The 23,106-nt window shown below is 44.4% G+C and overlaps 1 protein-coding gene across 1 annotated transcript; it reads right to left on the bottom strand.

The window, feature by feature from the left end:
- Positions 1 to 165: 165 nt before the first annotated feature.
- On the bottom strand, positions 166 to 22,848 carry onecut3a (one cut homeobox 3a). The gene is made up of 2 exons (XM_023277776.3): positions 21,498 to 22,848; positions 166 to 7,311 (listed from the first exon to the last, which is right to left on the bottom strand). The coding sequence occupies exons 1-2, from the start codon at positions 22,534 to 22,536 to the stop codon at positions 7,019 to 7,021; spliced, it is 1,332 nt and encodes a 443-aa protein (XP_023133544.1). The 5' UTR covers positions 22,537 to 22,848; the 3' UTR covers positions 166 to 7,018.
- Positions 22,849 to 23,106: the final 258 nt, after the last annotated feature.

The raw sequence follows: 23,106 nt of genomic DNA, 5'->3' as shown, positions 1-23,106 counted from the left end.
CTGGATCTTGTTTATTACCTTTACATTGACAGTTTACCTCTACATGAAAACCTCGGATCTTTGTTGTGTGAGACTGTTTGTGGTAAAAATCTAATTTCCACCTGCTGAGGTCACGGGGGATTTCCTTTGAAGATCAAAACAAACACAATAAACCAACAGCACCGCTTTGTTTTACAATTGTTTTATTTGTTAATTTATTTCAAAACACGCAATTTACCCATATTATCCTTTTAAGTTTTTATTTTTCTGTAACAGTTATTACTCAGATTTTTTTCCTTCTCAGAAGTCTCAACTAGAGTGAAACTAAAGTCCTCCACAGGCTCTCTGGCTTCTGCAGTGGGAGGAGGGAAAAGAGGCTTTCTGATCAGACGTGAGTGGGTTAATCCCCTCTTTTCTGCGTGGATGGAGATGTGTGTGAAAGGTTTACACCAAGGTATGTGTATGTACATGTGTGTAAGTGCAATACGTGGAATGTCCACATGGCCGGTAAAAATCACAGGACCCGTAGAGCAGCCCAGAGAGCTGAACATTGTCTTCTAGGTTTGGCAGCCAGATTGTCGTACCTCTGATTTCATCTTTGGTTTCAGCAAACACTCTCAAAAGGCAGACTCACCCTCTCCAGCATGTGCCTGTGTCTGTTTGTGTGTCTGTCTGTCTGTCTGTCCAAGTGCAATATAAGCCACCGTCTCCAGACGACTTTGTAAACTTAAGTAAGTACAATGTAAGTGTCTTTGCATTGATTGTGGCCCTTCCTTGGCGCTGGGGACAAAGACAGTCAAACATTGTAGAACAATGGAGCCATGAGCAGGGGAGGATCAGCTTGCTAACGCCAGCATGGACTCCATTTTGATGTCAGTGGCAGTTTGGGGCATTCATGTAAAGCTATGTGACGTCGGTCTCGGTGAAACACGGGGTGCTGTAGTGCTCTTCTCTCCCCCGGCCACCCTCTAACCGTACCCTGAGTGACCGGGGTTGCTCTGCCCGCACTGCGCTTGTGGGATGGGGCGGCAGGCGGGGCAATAAGAGGTCATGGAGGTCAAAGTGTGAGTGTTTAAATGTCAGAGGGAGGGAGGGGGGAGGGTTGAGGGTTATTCACTCTGACCCAGCAGCAACGATTAAGATTGGGGGGGTCAGGTGTTTGCATAGTTCTCTGTGCAAAAGCCACCAACCGGAGCCATTTTTATTCCTCGCGGCTGGTTACATCATCATTAGATTAGCAGGATATTGTGGTGGGTGATGGGAAATATGGTCTTTGCACCACAGCTCTTTGTTTTTTTTATGCTTTTTTTGGTTTTGTTTTCCTCCTGCATTGCACTGTATTGTAGTAGGAGGAGAAGCAGAGTGAAAAGTGACAGGGGATGAGGGTGTGAATTTAAAATGTTGTGGTTTGTATCACGTGGAGCTCGAACGCTGCAGCCAGATTTTGCTTTGATGGGATGAAAATTATCCGAGCGAGTGGGGCAGTCGTTTGGCAGTCGGGCACTACAGCTGGTCACGATACAGAGAGCCTCTTTTCCCGTGATTTTGTTCTTCCGTCCTCCCCTATCCTCCTCCCCACTGGCCTGCCCTCTCTCTACCTTTTTTCTTGTTTTGAAACTGATTGTCTTCTACCATCACAAAGACACTTGGTTCTGATTGATTAACAGGTAACAGAAGAGGGAGAGCACAGTGTGACTGGGGGTGTCTACATCAGTCCCATTGGCAACTTATTCGAGCCCGCAGTGAAATGACACACACGTATGCTGTTTGACAGTAAATGCTGACGACATTTCGGGGTTTGGATGACCAGTTGCCAGATGGAACCGTGGTTGGTTGGTCGGTCAGTCAGTAAGAAATGGTTTCAAATTTTTGCATGACAAATATTGCAACCCATAGCAAAGGAACGGAAAATAGAAAACACTTTGTCTTCCACATAAGTACAAATGAACACATATACACAGATTGAAGAAAAGCATGTAGACAGACATACAGGTATATTCACGGTCGCTCAGGCCTGTGTGTGTCCCTCTGATTAACTCCAAGAAAACAGCCCGTCTTTGGAAAAGCAAGACACACTTTTCAGGACCCAAGTGAAGACCACAAGCTGAGGAATGAAAATTGAATGCTATTGATTGGGAGGAGAGGAGTTTGACCTCCCCCAGCGCACACTGCCCCCTACTGTCTGGATTTATATACATCAAAGAAACATGGGGAAAGGGGAAGGGTTGCAACAACACATGCACACAACCAGTGAATCCAACAGTGACGGAAATTCTAAAAACAAGGACCCCTCCAACGCCTAAAACCCAAATCCTCCCACCCTTTTTTTTGTTTATTTTGATAACCAAAATATCCCCCACCCCTATCTCCACCCACTCCCAAGTCTTTCCATCCTCCTCCTCTCCCCACAAAATCACAGGTCATTCCTGTTGGTTTCTATACAGTTATACAATATCCATGCACAAAAGAAAAAAGCGCACCTTCTTTTCAATAGGAGGTGCTGGTCTTTAATATTCTAAGAACATCAGGAGCACTTGAACACACCCAGGAACCTTCAAAAGTAACTGTGAAACTGTTTTTGTTATTTTTTTTCAGAGAAAAGACAGCTTAAAGACAGAAGAAAGCTAACAATGGATATAAGGTTATTCCTCCTTTGGTTTAACATCAAATTTTTGGTTTATAATTTAGCCCAAATCATATTTTTGTCATTTCTTTCTTTCTTTTTTTGTTTTTTCTTTGAATGTACCCGCCTGTGAGAGAGCTTTGAACTAAACATCTAAAGTGAATAGCTCTCACCCGTCTCTCGCTATTCTAGCCTTCTCTTCTGTCTCTTCTTTTCTCGTGTAACCCTCCACAGAAACATTCACAATGTCTTTTCCTTTATGAAAACAGTAAGTACATGCCGTAGCAAAAACAAATGAGAGAACGTACAAGAAAAATAAGCAAACAAATAAAAGGAATTTAACAGTATAAAGCTTCAAGTCACAAGTTCCAAAACTAACTATCATAGTATCATAGTTTCATAATCATTGTTATCATTAGCAGTATTATTTTCAGTTTAAATTACATAAAGTTTACATGAAAGGTTTTTGAGGTATTTCAGAATTAATTGTCAACACACGCCTACCAAGTCTTAGCACTAGCCAGGGGGAAAGGTTGACTGGACAGACAAGGTGAAGGGAGGAGAGAGTTTGTGTCTATAAACTGTCAGTGAGTCTTCCACACTTTTCTAGTGCAGCCTCTGTGCTTGCACGCAGTGGAGAGAGAGAGAGACATTTCATGGTAAGATTTTTTTTTTTTTTTTTTTTTTAACAACTACAGCCCTCTAAGTGCTTAGAGCCACGGCCTTTTTACCCCCCTCTTTCTCTGGTACACAAAAATATCTCTGATGCGAGAAAGGTAAAGCGGCTGAGAGTTATAAGCACACTGGGCGGAGAGCAAAAAGAAAAACACAAAGGCTGAAAGCTAGTAGAAGATCAACAATACAGTAACAAAGACTCTGACAGAGTAAGGAGTAACATATAATTTTGTTTCAAATAAATAGTGTATAGAAAATGTTTTATAGACTTTCTGCATGATAAAGTGCTTGTATTCTAGTGTATCAAGATGGAAAGTCAATATGGGAGAAAATGCTGACACAGCCCCCACTCTGTGTCCCTCTCTTTGGCCCCCCTTTCTGTCCATCCAATTATGGGTGCTTTGTCTGTGTGAGTGCATGTTTTGTAAATGGGTGTGCAGCTCTATGCATGCATCTGCATGGCTGTGAGTGTGTTTGTGTGTCCAGTGCAGTCCCACCCGTGGTTGAAGGGAAAAGGCACTCAACTCTGTCTGCAAGGCAGCCACCTCCTCCTGTGTGGCACGATGCAGTCTGACTGCGCTGTTAGTACGAACATTGTGTGTGAGTGTGTTTGTCTGTGTAATTGTCAGTGTGTGTAACAGTTTTGGGCAAAGAGGGGGGGCTCTTATTTTTGGTTTGTGTCCCCCTAGGCAGTTTGTGACTGGTAGGCTGCAGTATCTTTGGTATTAGTGGCGGTTTCACAAACCACTCAGCTTAGTGAGGTAGCCACATTGGTTCTCACTACAAACAAATGTCATTTTGTCAGCTTTAATACCTAGAGCTGAATCTAGCTATTTACTTATGCTCACTGAACTGTATGCCACAAGTCAATTGAAGCTCATCTTCCTTAGGTGACTTTAACTCACTGCTTACAGCAAGGTGAGCTTAGTCAGTACCTCCTGATCAACTCTTCTACAATGACCATCGCTTATCTAATCTGCACCGCTAATCTGACTACATTGTTGGAAATGCTACAGTTGCATCTTAAGACCATACAGATAACTATTGAGTCCCAAGCTTTAACAGCCCCTTCCCCACCCCACCCTCCGATAAAACATACTGAGTCAGCCAGGACATTTGGAGGTCATGTTTTGTCCCCCTCCATTTTACCCCATTTCTAGGGGCTCAGCTTAAAGGGGGCTGAGAGTACCACAGTTCTGACATGAAATGCCAAAAGAGAGAAAGCGTCCGTCATTAATTCTTCTTTTCAGCAGCTCCCTGTTTTTCTTTTTTTCTCTTTCTCGTGGTAAACGTCTCCTCCGAGTCTATATTCACACAGAATGCAAAAAAATACATCCTTCATTGGCCTCAGTCCTTGCATCCCTCTTTTTTTCCTTTTAAAAAGTCCTTCCTTTTTTTGTTTTTGATTTATCAACAAGGTGCCTTACTTATGCACAACAGAGCACAATAGTAACAAGAAATAGAAACTTTGTGTCTATGGTACTAATTAAATACCCGCATCAATATAGAGAGGAAAAGAGAAGGGGGGGTGGGGGTGGGCAGTGGGGTTAGAGGGACAGAGGAGGTAGAGAACCAAAGATAGAATGAGAGATTTTTCTTCTGCTTCAAAATGTGTCCAGTTATGTGTTGGAGACATTTTTTATTATTATTATTTCCCCCGTTGTATTTGTAACACATACTGTCTGTGTGGTATCTTTGTCATTTGAGGTTTTGGTTATTGTACGGCCTTAAAATCTGATTCTTTTTTTATTTTTTTTACTAAAAAAGTATATTTTAATTCAGTTAAAAGCTGATTGTTGGTTGCTATGGCACACACTGCCCGCCGTCAGTGGGGCGCGCTGTAGCTGTGTGTTAACCCTAGTACCATATTCTCTGACTCGCATTAAGGCAGTAAGCATTGGCACTAATTGTTGTAGCATTTGAACAGCTGAGTGTGGTGGTTAGCTACTGATAACCCTTGTGTGGGAATAACCAGGAGATTTGCTTTGAATCATATCTGTTGAGAGAGATTTTTTTTTGCAAACAGATGAAATGGATGAATGGGAAAAAAATGATTTGACAAAATATGAAGCCTCCCAAAAACAAATTAAACCTCCACTGCACCTCAGACGTGTCTGTCTCAGTATGCCTTTCTGTTACATTTTACTCTGTTGTACTTTTCTCTCCCCTCTTTGTGTAAAATTTTTAGTATTTTTCTTGATTCTTGTTGGATTTGGATTGCCTAAATAAATCCCTGCCTTTGCTAAATCCCTGCATTTTCAGCATTTCAGTTTAACCATCCCCCTCCTCCGGCTTCACCAATGCTGGTTGGATGAGGAACAACAATAGGATAATGGTTATCTATTGATCTGCCTTCAAAGAGCTGTGAGGGCCTGAATGTGTTGTGCCATGACTTCTCCTCAGCATCTAGTGGCTCTTCCCTCCCTCTCCTCCACTCCGAACCCCCCTTGCTTTGCTGGATACAGGTCTTTGCTTTCAACAGCAGGGGGCACTGTTGCTCTGCCAGCTCAGGCAGCACTGGGGACAGAGAAGGTGTGCTGCTGTAGCTGCTGTAGCTGCTGTAGCTGCTGTAGCTGCTGTAGCTGCTGTAGCTGCTGCTGCTGCTCTACTGAGGCCTTTGTGTCCCCATCTTCACCGGGTTCCATGTGCTCCTCTTACATTCTGCTTTTCGTATGCAGCTGTAATGTAGTTGGCTGGATGCCCGAGCGTGTTGTTGTCATCGTTTGGTTCTCAGTTATTGATTAGAGAAAAAGCTCCCAGCAGAACAAAGAGCATGTCCAGACATCTCACCCGCCTCTCCTGTTGGTCAGAGAAACACAGACTCTAGGCTCAGGCTGAGAGTAACAATGACATGTCTCCCTACAGGCCTCCAACATCTGTGCAAAAAATATAGACCTGGGCCTGGAAGACCTGAGTATCTACTGCCGAGCGTCTTGAGTTTCACCTTCAGGAGGGGTCAAGGCCCCGCTCTCTCTGTCTGCATCGATTCATTTTTCAATTCATTAGTTTGCCGTATGATCAGGCTGAGCTGCTCTCTGAAATGGCTGGCCTTCAGGGAATACCTTTGGCTGAGGAATGAAGGAGACTACACGAGGAGGGGGAGGCAGAGGCGGAGAATTGGAAAGCCTTGTTTTTTTCATAGGCTGCGTTGTTTTCTTTATGACGGCCTTGTGTGTGTGCAGGATGGGGCTCTGATAATAAGGCTATGTGCTGTTCTGTTGTCAGATTTATTGCCGTTCTTTCACCCTTGTTGCTTCCGTGTGCCGGCGTAGAGGGGATGTGGGAGAGAGTAAGGAGGCAGACACAAAGGAGGTGAGTTGAGAGACAAGAAAGCTGATTCTGTGGCTACTTGGATGGTGAAGGAGGAGGCCGGCATAATGCAAATACCGTCCAACAAAAACATCAAATCTTTGGTGTCTCTTTACTTTGTCAGATGCCATAAAAATGATTTTCTTTCAAAAAAGACAGAATCAATGATTGTCCTTATGTGAGTAATGCAGAGTGGACCTGACTTCACAATTCACCTTTTAGATTATGCTTGTTACAGGTGAGAGCTTGAAATTTTGACTGACAAAAAAGATGATTGCATGGCACAAAGGATTTTTTTTTCTAGGGGCAGAGGACACATTCAGGCGGTCCAGGCCAGGTAGGGTTGTTTAAGAACGGGTTTCACAGCCAATTTCCCATGTGGCCTGTTGTTCCAACCTGGTTCCCCAGCCCTCTGAAGGCCTTCTCCTTCTCTCAGGCCTTAGAGAAGGTGGTGGCGGATGTGCCCGGCTGCCCGGGGCTGGTACCATGGTCATCGTGCCAGCGGTCCACACAGCGGCGACGTGCGTTCATGAAAAAGTTGCTGACGGTGCTGAGCTCCAAGCCGAGCTGCTGGGAGATGGTGATCTGCATTTCCTTGGATGGACGCTTGTTCTCCTTGAAGATGGCAATGAGTGTGCGGCGCTGCAGGTCAGTGAAGACTAGACGTTGTTTCTTGGGCGCCGTGTTGCGGTCCTTGTGTTGCTCCTGTTCTTTGCGCTTGCAGGCTTGGTATGGATGGCAGCGGTGGGAGGGATTGGGATGAGAGTGGGAGGCAGAGAGGGGAAAAGAGAACACAAAGCAAGGTAAATATACAAAAGTGATTACATTTGTGACTGAATAGCAAAACTGTGGAGTTGGAGGGAAGTACAGTGGCTGAAAGTCTTATTAGCCAGTGCTTAAACACATAAAAACTAGCTTATACACCAGCAGAGATGCTACAGCTCCATCTCTATTGCCATATTAAAGTTGATTTAAAGCTAATCCATGCCTCCTGCCCAGTGGGAATATTCCTTCCATCCTGCAGAGTGCAGACAGGGAGCCAGCCTGCGGTGAGAGAAAGATGGGGGTGGAGGGGTGCTGGTGGTGGTGGTGGGGGGGGTGGGACTGGCTGTTGCCTGCTAGCTGGAGACACTGCTGTTTGATTCAATATTAATGCAGTTTGAGTCGCAATGGGGGACTGAGTGACTGTTGCACAAAAGTAAGCATTTTGTGTTTGAGTGTGTGTCTGTGCGTGGAAATGAGAGATAGAGGAGGGGCCGACGCGGGGAAAAGAATGGGTCGGAGAGGAGAAAAGGCACAGGAGTAAGACAAAATGTGTGTGTTTTGTGTGTGCGTACAAGAACTAAAGAGAGGAGAGGGAGGGGCGGCGAGTGAAGGAGAAAGCGAGATATTGACCGACTTTGCTGTAGGAATTGGGGGGTTCTCTGCAGGGACTGAGGTCAGAATCCCCCCCCAGCAGGTCTACAGTCTGCTACTTCAAACAGAGCCCACTGGAGCACACTCTATTGAGCTCTGAGAGGGTATTTATAACCCCCCCTACCACCACCACCTCACCTCCTTCTCTCCCCCCCCTCCAAACACAAACACTGGAGAGAGGTGCTTGCATTGGCTGCTGTGAGCCCCTTCCCATACACAGAGCAACTTTCAAAAGAAAATACACCGAATGTACTCTTCTTTTTTTTTTTTTTTTTTTTTTTTTTTTATAACATTTGGGAGGGTGTCCGAGGGGGTGATGGGGTTGTAAGCAGCCAGCTCAGGAATTAATAGTTAATAGAATGCTGTATTGTGGGTAAGTGTGTTGTAACTCGAAAGTATTTGTAGGAGACGTGTGGAAAGCAGCAGACATGTGGAGGGTAAAAAGGCAGAAACGGTGCCCAGAGAGGGTGTAGGAGGAGTTGTATGTACTCTGTCTGTGTGTGTGTGTGTGTGTGTGTGTGTGTGTCTGGAAGGTTAAGGCACCACCTCTGCAGCCACATGTTCCCCTGCTGACTGAGGATCGAATCCTGCCAGACCGGACTGTGTGTCCCTCTCAGCTTCCCTACTGTCTCAATAAAACGAGAGCAAATTGTAGAAAGAGAAAGATGCCATCCCTGTGGGGTCTCCACCTGCTGCCGTTCATATTGTCTGATACTTTCATACTCGCCTTCAGTAATGTCTCACTCTCACGCTGTGCGTGTGTGCGCACGTGTGTGTGTGTGTGTGTGTGTGTGTGTGTGTGTGTGTGTGTGTGTGTGTGTGTGTGTGTGTGTGTGTGTGTGTGTGAGAGAGAGTGTGTGTGCCTTGATGCATTTAAAGGCAGATTTTTTTCCCCCTCTAATGTTTTACTTGTGTGTGTGTGTGTGTATTAGTGTGTGTGTGTTTGTGGGGAGGTTGTGATTATGCTGAAGTGGCTGGAGCCAAGCAGTGGCGCTGTGTGTCTAATTACAGTGGAACAGAGCCCATTGATCAGCCATTGCAGTCCAATCTGTTTACTACAGACGTCTAACCTGCACACTCGTGCATCCATCATATTCATATTTCACATTAACACCGCTGCTACGTATATCACACAAACGCACAAATGCTAATATGCCTCTGCAAATTTGTCCAAATGCACACTTGTATGTACAGTGTGTATATCATCGTATATAACACTTTGATTTATAGTAGGTTTAAGGGTAGTAATGCTAATGAGAAAAAAGGAGGAGGAGGAAGCTGTAATTTTATGGTTTGCAGTTTCGCTCAAATTATTTACAATGAGCAGATGCTATAGGATGAGCAGGATAATGCAATGCTTTTTTGTGAGGAAATCAGAGACCCCGATAATACCTGTTATCACTAAAATAGTAAAATCTTGCAGCTATTGGGTTTTTCTTTATTTATTTTGTTCTAAACACAATTAAGAAACCCTCAATGCTCATGTCCTCTGGTGACATTTAGCTGCAAGTGCAGGCCAAGCTAAATAACACCTGGTGATTCCAGGGCCAAACACTGGCAGCACAGCTCATATCATGGATTTATTTGCAAATGGATTTATTTGTAGTTCATCGATATGAAAAGAATCTCTGATCTGCTCCATGTCTGTTTGTTTAATTAGTTTTTTTTATAAACAGAGCACATCGTTTGTGAATTACAGACATCCACTTTTGAGAAATGCTTATATGAACATTACACTCGTGTGATTTTTTCTTACAACATTTGGTACAGTTTTTAGAGCATCACAGTTGTATCAAGAGAGATTAGGTGAACATTTTTTTAGATTTTAGAAAGGTGTTAAGGTCTTGTACTGCATATTATTTTGGAGATCTGCTCTACTACTACTCTACCCACCAGAGACTCGCAAGCCCCTCCGGATTGAACATGTGTGGAAGAGGATTCGTTTCCCAGCAGGACAATAAGCCGAAACATGCATCGAAGCTCTGCGAGGTTTGTTTGAAGTCCGAGGAGGGGCTGCAGAGTGATGCTAACATGTGTGACACGTCTGTTTCTCCACAGCCACCAGATGTAGACGTTACTGAAGCTGGAAGAAGGAGAAGCTGAAACGCCAACTCTGTGGGACGCTTGAGAAGAGTACGGAAGTAATGTGGACTCTAAATGATCGTTGTGTTATTCTGAGATATGCTCCTTTTCTATTTTTCTAGTTTACCATTTGCATATTACATTTCTGACTCTAATTTTCACCTCCATGATTAACACAATATTAAATGTAGCTTGATTGCAAATGTACATCGCATCCCCATAACTTGTATAGTCCTATTTTTTATATTGGATTCTGTTTTCAGTGCAGCATTATTGTTAATATAGATTTTTTTCTCTCTATTTCATGCAGCTTCCAGTTGACCTGAGCACCTGTACTTCTTCCTGGTGTGTGACCTTGCAGAGGTATGCATAAAAACACACACATGTGCACACTTACACAACCTCTAATCCCATATCATAAAATGCAAAGTCTTTGATTTTCCCAGATTTTGTTTCAATATTTAAAGCGAAAAGCAGCAGCATTTTGGCGCACTTAGTTTTTATCTACTCCTTTTAAAGAACAAAACATTTTACTTCGTATGAATCTTCTCCTTTTCCACTCTGAGTGTTTACAGACAGTAAAATCGACATGGATCTATGTAGTTACAGAATGAGTATTACTTCCAAAATCTATGAATAGATTCGCTTTTAATTGGTCCACACGTGTGGCTTGGGAAACTAGCTGCACATCTGTGTATTTCATTGCAATTCTATTCTTTTCTCACTCTCCTTTGTTGCTTGAAACCTCAAAAGTCAAATTAAAGGCAGTGAAATCTGCACATTTTCAGTGCAGATTTATGCAGGAGGCGCAGACAGGAGTCTGGCTGAGGAGTGTTTCTCTCTTAATGTGCCTCCACAACAAGCTGACACAGTCCTCCAGCTCCTCTCCACATCTTTCCACCGGATAGTCACGTCCTGCTACCCTCTCATCGACCGCTTGCTTTGAGCCGCTTCGGTCGGCAGGTGTCGCTCTCGTCGTGGCCCGGCTGCACGGGGCGCCATAGTGCGCTGCCTTTGCTACAGGCGCTGGATTTAGTAATCAATATCGATCGATCGGTGAGGAAGGGGGCCCTGATTACTGAACCAAGCTCGGCGTAGAAAAGAAAAAAAATCGATCATTGCAGCTTTTAGAGCTACAGTAGGCACCGAGCAGAGAGACGGACATAAACTCATGCACAAAGAGCAACCGGACAAGAGCAGAAATCCCGGTTTGGCGCTGAGTGTTTTCTGAGGTGTGCGCCCTGCTGATCGCCTGTAGCCTACGGCCGGAGAGAAATGTGATTTCTATAACTGGCCACAATGGAACAGCTCACAAACATACAAAGACTGATTAACAAAGCCATGCTCCTCCTGTGTTTTAGGGTTTTTAAACTTATAATCTGCTGCTGAGCGCATTATTCGAATAATATTTCCCATAAATACACCCGCAAAGTCCACCTAATCCCCATGAATATCAAATCCAAGTATTTAAAATTCCTTAATGAGTGATTTTCACAACTTATGCTCGGGTGAAAACGGAGCAACTTAGGCCCATTTCTTCTCCACTGATGACATTAATATTCTTTGCTTCACGACAAACCAAGCGAGGTTAAGAGAAAGGCCCTGGGTGTTCAATATCGATCGATAGATTCGTGAATAATTCGTGTGTGAAATTCAGTTCGTCCAATTAATTATGCCTCGGAGGGGGGGGGGAGTGGGCCTAGAGAGGAGATTCATGAAGGGGGCTGCATGGAGACACGGGAAACGCACCGGTGCAGGAGGCTGTGATGATCTAGGCTTTTCCTTTTTTTTTTGCTGTGAAAATCAGAGTGGAAGGAAATACAGTAAATCATCAGCACCTGTTTGTTCCATCGGTGTGCGGTTTTTTCTCTATATTTAGCTATATGATGCTGAATATTCACAGCTGTCTGCGGTGCGGGGCCTCCTCTCTCCCTGCAGGTGTGAGTTCATCTTGAGCATTAATCATTTATTGATCATCACTGCCCTTCCTGCTCATAATGAGAAAGTCAAACCGCCTAATATTGTGCCTATAGTGTTTTATGAAACCATGATCTGCATAAGGAAGCAGGTTTCTGAGATCCTCCTTCTCTGTGTGTTTGCGCGGGTTGGAATCCGATCCTGTTTGTGATCCCTGCAAAGCAAACGAGGTCAACATAGTGTGCTGATTTAATTAATTTACCAATAAACACGTTTACCGGTTACGGTTCGGTACGTTTATACACACACAAGCAGTGCAGCCCTTTTATTGTTGCAAGGCAATACTGTCCTCGCTGATAATCCATGCTTGTAGCTGCTCCTCTCCATATTGCAAGCAGCGTGATTGGGCAATTTGATGTTTGGGCTTCGGCCTATTTATTAAGTAACGTCTCTGCTGTTTCTCATGGGCTGTTGCCCTAAAGATTGATGGCTGCGTGCGCATCCACACTGTGGCATTTGGCTGCAGGGCAGTGCCAAGCTCTCCCTCTCTTCCTCCACTCTCTCGCCAGGCCAAAACACTTCCAGCTCGATACTCCTTAATGTAATGAGTGAGAATTGGTGTTAATATACTGATAAAGCGGCACAATTTGTTTGTTTGCCTTCTCCTGCGACTCTGCTGCGAGGCATTTCTTCTCCAGCACTTCAATAACACTCAACCTGAACTCAGTTACACCTTCGCCCACATCCCACCTTTAAGTCCTGCTGCTGCCTGAAACATTTTCATTTTCTCTCTGTTTCTTTAGGATTTGCTGCATCATCCATCACCTGCCACTTTGCATGCATAAGATTTATATTTTCGCTGGATAATATACATGAAAACACAGTTATTATGCGCCGTGCGTAAATTTGAGATGCGCAAAAAACAGCGAATCTGAGAAAAAAAGGTTTATTCAGCTTCTGTTTTCATCCCAACGTGTTATTAGCAACGCAGTGGTTGAAGCTTAGAAATTGCACAGTGTTAAGAAAATTCGATAATCAGTCGAGGCTGCTGCCTGTGATGATCACGCTCCTTATGAGGTTTTAGATAATTAAACGCACTCAGCCATTTAAGCGCATGATTGAGAGAAGCGTATGAGTGAAATTTAACCAGCATTATTATTTTATTTTTTTTTTGTTGTTTACCGGTTTAATAGCAGCCTTGGTCCGCATGTGCCAGTTATTTGTACGAGTGGCTCCATTGTTGGAGTGATACTCTTATCTGTGATTATCATTGATTCCATTCATAATTGCTTTGACCAGTTATGCGTGATAGCGGTAATGATCATGATGCTTTATTTTTTTGTACAGACAAGGAGGCCCACGGTTTCCTCCCAACACACACACACACACACACACACACACACACACACACACACACACACAAAACAGGTGTGGGCGACGCTGTGTGTGTTTCTGTCATTCAGTAATGTGTGTTTGCAGCTTATTTGGAAGATTTTGCTCGTATTGAACCTTAATTGTATACTGGGCCAAAATTACCCACAAATAAAAAATGTGGTTCCATACACAGAAACATTGCTTTTAAAAATATCTTTAAAATGAACTGCTTGGTTGCTTTAGAATCTACTTTATAAATATTGCACTGCAACTAGTTAACATTTAATCAGTCTTTGGATTTCTGTTTTGTCTTTTAGGATAAAAAAAATTTAAATAAACCAGATATGAGAAGAAAACTACAAGAAAATAAAATATTGTAATTCTTGCAGCAGCTTTAGAATCTCGCGGGGCTACATAAACACACAGAGGTCAATGAGGTCGAAGTTTTCTGCCTTTATTTAATTATTATATTTCCACCAAAACTCCTGCAGCGGACACATTTGGAAAAAGTTTGATGCACTTTTTTTCGCCAAATTTCTTCAAATGTCGGGGCTGAGCTGTCACTGCTCTGCTAATTTCTCCTATTTGTCGCAGGAGAATCTGCAGTCAGATGATACTGTTTACTCTCCACGGGGGAGATGCAGACAGGTTTTCAATATGCAGGAATTTTCCGAGATTCAATCCAGTACCGTCCTCACTCAATCATGTGGAGAGACGACAGAAATATTTCTGAGCCTTATTGCGGTGACCTAATTGCATTTAGATGATCTATGCTCTCGGATGCAAAAGAAAAGCAGATTAAAATTGAAATAAATAGAGTGATGCTGTCGTCGTCATTCTGTTACGAAAATTGGACGTTTTTTTTTTTTTTTTTAAATTTCAATTTTGCATTATTGAATTTATTCGAACACTGATTTTTTTTTAGAAACGTCAAGAAGTGTCAAATTTGTCAGGAACTTATTTAATTCTTTATTTGGCATTTATTTATTATCTACGAATTCTATGTGCAGCATTTCTAGCCACCAAATCAGCTGCAGCAACACTACAATTATTACAAATATTAATAATAAAGCTGTAGTATTTTTAAATAATAATAGTAATTATTATTATAGTTAATTTAATTTTTAGAATCGTATATTTACTATTGCACATTATTAAACTGAGTGTGTGTCAAGAGGAAATAATATTACACACACTTGCACACACACACGCTGGTGTTTTTCCAAATGTTCCCAAATCTTAAACAAGCACCGAACACACAATATTTTCATATCGTCTCACTGAAGCAGCAAATTAACCGAATTATTAATTATTTTTTCAAGAACAATCCGAAGAAGCCACTTCCTTATATTTAATAACATGCAACACAAAGGCTATATGGGCTGACATCGATTCATTCATCAATTGATTTCACAGTCGTTTTGTTCCTTTGTTGATCTGTGTGGGGTTGCCCAACCGGAGTTTCGGGTTGCATCTGTGGGTACGATAAGCTGTGTGTGTTTGTGCATGTGTGTGTTTGTGTGTGTGTGCGTGTGTGTATTTGCGGTTTTGTTGTGATCGACCCTGCAGAAAGACTTACTGAGGCTCCATACAAACCATCTGGCTGTTCTTTCAGTTGAGATATGATTTGTCAGCAGGAGAATTTCTGCTTTTACCTGCGCTTTTTGATTATTATTATTTAATTTTTATTTTTACATGACCTTAGTGGAGACAGGATGTCCATTTTTATGCCTTATATTTGCTCTCAAAATCCTGTTTTCCCATTTAACCTGGGAAACAAATTCACAAGAGATGATTTTATTTGATATATAAAGACTAAATATAAAGATACTTTCTTATTTTTCTTCTCCAAATATAGAGGTTTTTCCAAAATGCAAACCAACGTCCAGAAATCTGTGTGTGTCTATAAATTCAAGATACGTTGTTGAATGACTTCCTGCTTTTATAGAAAGCTTACAGTGATCAACTGGACGTCCGCCTCTCTTCTCTTTAATTGCGTGGACAATGTCCTTGCCTTGTGTTCTTAGCCTGCGCATTAAACAAGCCATTATCGGGCCTTTAATAACCGATGGCCTGTCAGGGCGTCAGATAAGCAGGCAGTGTGCGGAATCACTGCTGCCTCAACACCGCTGGACACTGATTTATAACCGGCGGTGGGTTTACTCGACCCCCAAAATAAAAAGTAATCCGTTACTTATTTCTGTTTGAGCAGGAACATGTGACATCTGTCACCTGCAAATAGTAGAGTTTTGGGAGCAAATGATGAGAAAAGTTTAAATTAACAGGAGGGAACTCATCATTAAAAGACTGCGATGCGTTGCAGGAATTGCAGGGGACACCACGAGGCGCAGGCGCACAGGACGCACGGAGCAGCCACCGTTTTTTGGGGCACCCCGGCGTTACATAACTCCATCCACACCACGCTGATGCGCTCTGGTCAACATTTTAATTGCACAACAGCCTGCTCTTTGGAACCGACACTTGCGTTGGCTCTTATGCAAACCAGTACAGATTATGGAGGGTCAAAAGCACACTGGTGTTTTTTTTTTCTTTTTTACAGCCTTTATTCATCCAACATTTTAAAAATCATCTTGTGCAGCTATTTGACTTGAAAATACAATAATGAGAATTAAGTATGATCATCTTAGGTTTTGGCCTCTTTGTGTGTATGTCTCTGTGTGTATGTGTATGTTTTTGCCTGGAAAAGTGTGCGCGCGCATTGCCATTAACCCTTTGATGCTCGTCGCTTGCATTCCGTTGACTCTGCCAGCAATTTGATTTAAAGGTCATTCTCTCCTATCGATCCGGTTTGGCGAGGGGGCGACGGAGTAGCGTAGGAATTGATCATCTAAAATAGAAGAGACGGTATTCGAGACTGTACAGAGTCCAGACCTCCACTGCATTTATAATTGCTAACCACGTACACCCCGTGTGAATTGGAACGCGCGCGTCCGTGTGTGAGCGACTGTGTGTGTGTTTGTGTGCGCGCTGCAAGAGAAATGGGTGAAGATGTGGGGGAGACAGTGCAGGCTCCTGCTTCAGTCAGACTAATCTGATTTCTATTAAAATTACATTATTTTGAATAATAAGGTCGACGTGGTCAGAGCAGTGTGTGCAGGACGGAACAGTGTGGGTGGGATGTATAATAAGCGAAAAGAGGTTAAACGAGTGTGAACTTTAAGTCGTCTCATGCTGCTAATCCCACTCCATCACAGAAATAGAAGTGTAGAGAGGGGGGTGCCACTAAAGCTCAAGTCAGCATTTGACAGTTTTGGCTGGAGAGAGGTGTTGCAACAACACGCCGGTGTCGGAGCATGCGTTTATTAGTCTCTCTGCTGTGCGTTATGAAAGGTGAGCTGTTAATGGGAAGAAAAGGTGTTGCATGGTGCTGGAGATGGAGGTGGAGGTGGGGGGGGTTGCATGGCCGCATGGCGCAGCTCCAGAGATGGAAAGGAGAGGCCGGGGAATGGAAATCGATACAGATTCAGGGCTCGCCAGATCGGCCTTAACAATGTGGCGCAGACGCACTCTACATCCCGATCACATACATACAGGAGGGGAGAAACGAGGAGGCGACACGTATGCAGGCTGCAGCTGCTGCTACGATACTGTCGTGGGTTATGCAGCCATGCATGAGTGGATTAGAAATGGGAGAGACAAAAACGTACATAAGATTGTAGATTCAGGTTCCCATTCCAGTATAAATATTAATCTCAGCCCCAAACACGAGGATTTACGCATATTTTAAGTTGAATTAATTGAGTTTTGTCCAGCACATACAAGCAGCCTCCTCATGCCGGACTCCAGATAATGATGCGGGGCGCTAGATGTCATTTCATGTGGAATGAGCAACACTGAAGCCGGGATTTAAACAAAATAGCCTCGAGGTATAACCTCAAGAAAATGACTGTTGCTCTCCCACCAGGGGATTGCAAAGGCGATGCTTGTACATGCGTGTCTCAGTACTTACAGCACACGTTGCTGTGCTTAACGAACAACGAGGCTCTGAAACCACAGCTGCACTGTTTACTCCCCTATCTTCCCCTCATCCATCAATTATTAAAGTACCAATCGATCATTTCGCAGGCCAACATCAAACCATCTCTTCGTTAAAAAAAAGAGAACAATCCTGCATCAATCACACCTTAATGCTCCATCCAGTTAAACCCCATTATCTTGGCTTAAGTGACCAACAAGAGAGGAAGAAATAGTGCCACTCCTGACATATTTTTAGGATATTTTGATAAGCATCTCCCCCCAAAATAAACAAGACCTCCAGTTTTGTGTGCGATTCAGATGGAAACCCCTGGTGGGCTTCGAGCTGCACTGGAAAGTAGGATGCAGGATGGTGTGATTGACGCGATTGTGGATTGTAATATTGATCGATGGGTGGAAGCTGTTGGATGAAATAATGGTGTTTAGAGCCTACAAGAACGCCATTAAGTATGTATTGGTAAAAGTCCAGTTCACCACCTTGAACTGTCCTCTCAACACAAAGATCCTGCAGGTCGGTGCGGATATTTCAGCACTCTGGACAGCGCCTTCACAACAACAAAGCTGACCTACGAGGAAAACGGGCTTTGCCAACTTGACAGGCTTGGGTTGACTCACACCAAACGCTTTGTAGAGACAAATAAAAAATAAATAACCATGTTTGTGTAGCATGCACACCAATTCTGCAAAGGGCGCCATTTTTTGCCAACTTTCCTTTATAAAGTATTCTAAATTTATCAGTTTAGTAAGCATAAGGTTGAGTTTATCTCATAATTGCGGACGCCTACACGGAAATAGATGCACACAAATGTGAAGAAATGCTTAATAAAATAATATTTACCCAACTAAAATGGGTGACGCACAGCGGGGATTGGAAAGGGCGCAGTGTGACTATGGATGGGGGGGTGGAGGAACGAGTATTGCTCCAGGATTAGGCCTGTGTAAACTGCGTGTAGTCCATTGAAACATAAATAGAGGCCTCCCACCCTCATTCTCAACAATGTTTTCCTCCATGTCCTGTGGGTCCTGACCTGCACACCCTGGCACGTGCTCCGGCCATTCAGATGGTAATGGAGCGACTGTGCTTTTTTAGGAGAGAACCTGGCATGCCATGGCACCAAATCACTGTCAGATATTTTAGAAAATAGCCATATGCGCAGAAATCGAATGCTATAATGTTAAATAGGAATATCTGCCATTTATTTTTGGTGATGACTATTTGAGACGTGCGCATTACCTGATGCAACCAAACCTCGAAGCGCAAATCTGTGAGCGCACAACAAATGGTGAGCAGTGGCGTCCTTTTTTAAATCTCTATTTTATTCTTTTTTTTTTTTTTTAAACAACAGCTGTCCCCTTTCCCAACCTTTTCCAGCTCGCTCCTTCCTCCCCCCTCCTCTGCTCCGGGGGAGAGACCAATGGGAGAGAGTGCTGAGGCGGGATAATTGATAGATGCACTGGCTATCCTTATCGATCAGGGCTGTATTGACCCGACCAAATACATTGAGATGGAGTGTGGAATTCAACACAGATGCAAAGACGAATTGTTTTCATCGTTAATGCGATCTTTAAATGCCTCCCAAACCTCACCTTGCCCGCGTCTCTGTCTGACTCGTTACAACGGAGCTGCCTGTTTATGCAGCAGATGTCCAACAAATGCACTTTAAGATGCTCAGAATTAGTATTTTGTTTTAAAAGGCGGCTCCTGCTTGCTTGGCTTGTATAGGAGGGAAACAATAGCTGGGAAAGCCTGTGTGTCTTCGCCTCTGGTTGCATTGGGAGATGTTAAGCGTGAAGGACACACATTCCTCCCCCCTCCACCACCAGCACCAAACAGGCCTTCCTCTGCTCTGTTTTTCCTTTCAGTACCGGATTGTCATGTGTGTGTGCAGACACTGGCATTTTCGCATTAGCTAAGCAGGGCAGCTGCATTGATTTGTGTGACTGTGATGAATTTGGAATAGTAATTTGAATTTATTGATTGATGTGGCCGAGCGAGTATGGCCCAGCCTCACTTTCAGCATCACAACCCCCCCCCCCCCCCCAACCACCACCGACAACTCCCACTCCTATAGCCCACATGCGCACTGAGGATAATTGTGATTTTAAATGCAATAAGTAAAATGTTGCTCCCTGCATTTACATACAAGTCATTTGTTACTTTGCTCAACTGGAATTTCCCTGAGATCTAATGAGGCAGCAGGTTAGTGCACAGTAGACTTAAAATATGCAGTTTCCAGTAAGAAACATACAGAATTTTACAATAGAATATATTTTAAAATGAAATATTTAACAGCATATATCACTACTGAATCAAGTCATGCTAAAAGAACAGCTTTTATTTCCAATCTGCAAACCTATATATGTGTGTAAAATGCACACACACACACACACACACACACACACACACACACACACACACACACACACACACACACACACACACACACACACACACACACACACACACACACACACACACACACACACTTCTTACACCTCTGTGCTGTCCTGGGCATGACCACATTAAAATATGCAGAAGGTGTACACTGCACAGCCCTGTGCCACTCCAACACGTCGGTTGAATTGTGTTTTTTTTTTTCTTTATCCTGGTGCCAGTGTGGAAGATATAAAACCCCACAGCCCAATTAGCTTTAACAGCAGTGGCACTTAAAGAGACAATTGTGGAGTGTTTAAATCTTTATTTACCAGAACCCCACTAAATACGCAAAGGAACAATTTACATGCCATTAAGTGCTTTTCAATAGGGCATTGACTGGAACTAAAATATGCCACTATATCTGCTTAATTGAACTGTTCACTGAAATACGACACAGAAGCAGCTGATTGACGTTTGGAAGCGCAGCACGTCTAAACAGGGCCTTTACACAGACATCAATGAGAGGGGACCTCTCACTCACATCCTTGTTTTAACTCCACTGCTACGTTTTCATTTATGTCCCGTTAATCAGGTTGTAGGTGTTAAAGGGTTTAAAAGGGGGGCGGGGATGCGGGTTCAAATCACAGCCTTTAATGTGATCATCTTTGCGCAATAAAAATGGAGAGGATGGATTAAAGAGAGGAAGCATTCAGGAAACCAACAAGGTGAGACAGAGAGGGTTTGTGTCACAGTTTATATATATAAATGCCCAGTGTGTTATGAGTGGTGCTGAAGAAAAACCCACATCACTTCAGAAACCACAATAACCTATTTCTCAGCTCCAAAATGACCAAACAGGCCTTTAATCAAATTTGGTGACGTGGTGTCCCAAAGAGCAGCGGAGGCAACACAGAGCAGAGAAAGACGCATCTGTTTGTGTCTCTGTCTTTCAGATCCAAATCGATCATTTATCAGTGCGCTGCTCTGAAAGGGGACGCCTGGACCTGAAATATTGATCCGTAGGAGGTCATGCTCCCCTCGACTCTTTGGCGAGGCCTCAGACGATCCTTGTTTGCCTCGACATTTGGCAGAGGAAGTGCCAAAGTATTAAATCAAGTTAGTTTGATAAATGAAAAAAAACGGGTGTTGAGCTGCACTGATATCAAAGTGTGGGTTTGTTTTTATCTTTAAAGTAATCGCTGCGAGATGTAATCAATGTCACATCCTGCTTTGATTTCCTTTGTTTGGCCTCTTTACGTGTGTGTGTGTGTGTGTGTGTGTGTGTGTGTGTGTGTGTGTGTGTGTGTGTGTGTGTGTGTGTGTGTGTGTGTGTGTGTGTGTGTGTGTGTAGAGAGAGAGGGAAAGAGAGGCAGCTAAGAACAGGGGTGAATGTATAAATGTGTCCACACTGTATCTATGCGTAAAAGTGCTACATGTGCGTAAAACCGAACACGTCTGAGCTGGCTGCCTCTGCACTCGGTCCACTTCTAAGAATCGCCTCTTCTCTTTTGTTTATCACACCTCGAGTGTTGCACAGAGTCTGTGTTTATATCGTGGGTTGTAGCATCAATCAAAATATAGATTTCCCCCAACATTTAACACCCCAACTGTCATGATGAAGTTTTACTCGATAAAATCGACTAATAACTTCTAGTAATGTCTGTTTGAGCAGCTATTGACAGTCTCGCCACATTGACTTCTAATTGATCCCTCCACATCACTCAGGTTGGGAGCTGTCTCCTCACTCACCTGCAAGCCTGAGCGCTGACATCCGCTGGAACTCCGGCTCCTGGAGCCACTTCCACATCCTCCTGAACGTCTCCCGGCCAGACTTGAGTTTACTCCACGGTTTAGGATTCCGCAGCAGGTCAGACAGAGTTCCCTGGGACCGGCACAAGATCCTCTGAGCAAAGATGGCCTGGGGGATGCTGTAGCGCTTGAGCTCTGCCGTTATTCGCTGTGCCACCTCCTTGGTGTTTATCTCCTCCACCTGCCCTGACCCAGCTCCCTGCCCGCCTCCCACCACCGTCTGCCTGTCCCGGTCTGACAGCATGGAACCGTTTGCCTGAGAGTGCGGATGGCTGTGATGGTGGATGCCGTTCAAGGATGTCATGAGCCCGGCCCCGTGGCCCCCGAGACCACGGGCCAGGTGCTCCTCGCCTCGGGACAGCATGGCTGCGTGGGACTCGAAGCCCCCCGAGGAGAGCATCTTGTCGTTGGAGAGGTGAGCTCCGGGACCGTAGGCGCTGAGAGTCTGCTGGGAGCTGTGCAAAGACCCGAGCCCGTTGGACAGCGGGGACAGGGGCTGCCCCATGCCGGACATGTCTTTGGGGTAGTGGCCATAGAGGTTACTCATAGAGGCGAGGCTTCGGTCGTCCCTCATCAGGGTGAAGCTGCCGCTGACGTTCCCAGCTGCGAGTCTCTGGTGCGCCGGATGATGGTGAGCATGTGGGTGTGGATGGTGAAATTTCTCCGAGACGGTGGATATGGGGGGCAGGTGCTGCAGCGGCGTCAGCGTGGTGTAGGTGCTGCTCAGGCTCATCCCGGAGTCGCACGACATGGTCATAGCCGGGTGCAGGGGGCCAGACAAAGCGTGGTCTGTGCGGTAGTCCCCTGCTCCCTCCAGTATCGAGGCCATGCTGGACACCATGGCTGACCGTCCGTGCGACACCAAGTTCCGATGCGACGCCGACGACTGGCGCGCGTGTGGGGAGTTCATTAAGTCGCTCGTTTGATGGGAGTGAGATACACCGTGCAGATTTCCGATGTTTTCCATTGTAAGCTCCATCGTTGAAAGGATCTTTATTTCCACCCCTCTCGCCACTCTCTCGCTCTCTCCCTCGCTGCTCTCCCTCTCTCTCCCTCTCCCACTGTCGCTCTATCTCACACTCCTTTCCAATAAATTTTGAACGATTTCAAAGCCAAGCCATTGATTGTAGTTGCCTCTCTGCAGTCAATCCAGCATGGTTTTAAAAGATCGGGTCCCGGCCGCCACACAAACTGCGCCGCAAAAAAACCTCTGCTCAGTGTGCGAAGGTGTCTGCGCCTGCCTGGATTTCTCTCGCTGTTGAGCACCTTCTACTATACCCAAAGCGCCGCTCCGCTCGCTGTGTGTATATTGACGTGCCCGCGCTCATGTCGAGATGAGACCGAGCCTGTGCGCATGTGCTCGCCCCCGCGGTGGATCCTCGCGCTCGCGCACTCTGTCTGGGGCCAATCTGACGTCACTAGCCCCCATGTCATGGGGTTGTTCGTGTTGCAAACTGAACCTCGGATAGCTGGAAAAGATTGCATTAGGCTCTAGATAAAACACAGACGTGCGCTCCTCTGCAACATTTACACTCCGATGGATAAGAAC

The sequence above is a fragment of the Amphiprion ocellaris genome, chromosome 2 (assembly GCF_022539595.1).
Source record: "Amphiprion ocellaris isolate individual 3 ecotype Okinawa chromosome 2, ASM2253959v1, whole genome shotgun sequence".
In the NCBI taxonomy this organism is placed as follows: Eukaryota; Metazoa; Chordata; class Actinopteri; family Pomacentridae; genus Amphiprion; species Amphiprion ocellaris.
Note: the sequence above shows the minus strand (reverse complement) of the source record. Positions and strands in the feature narration are given on the sequence as shown.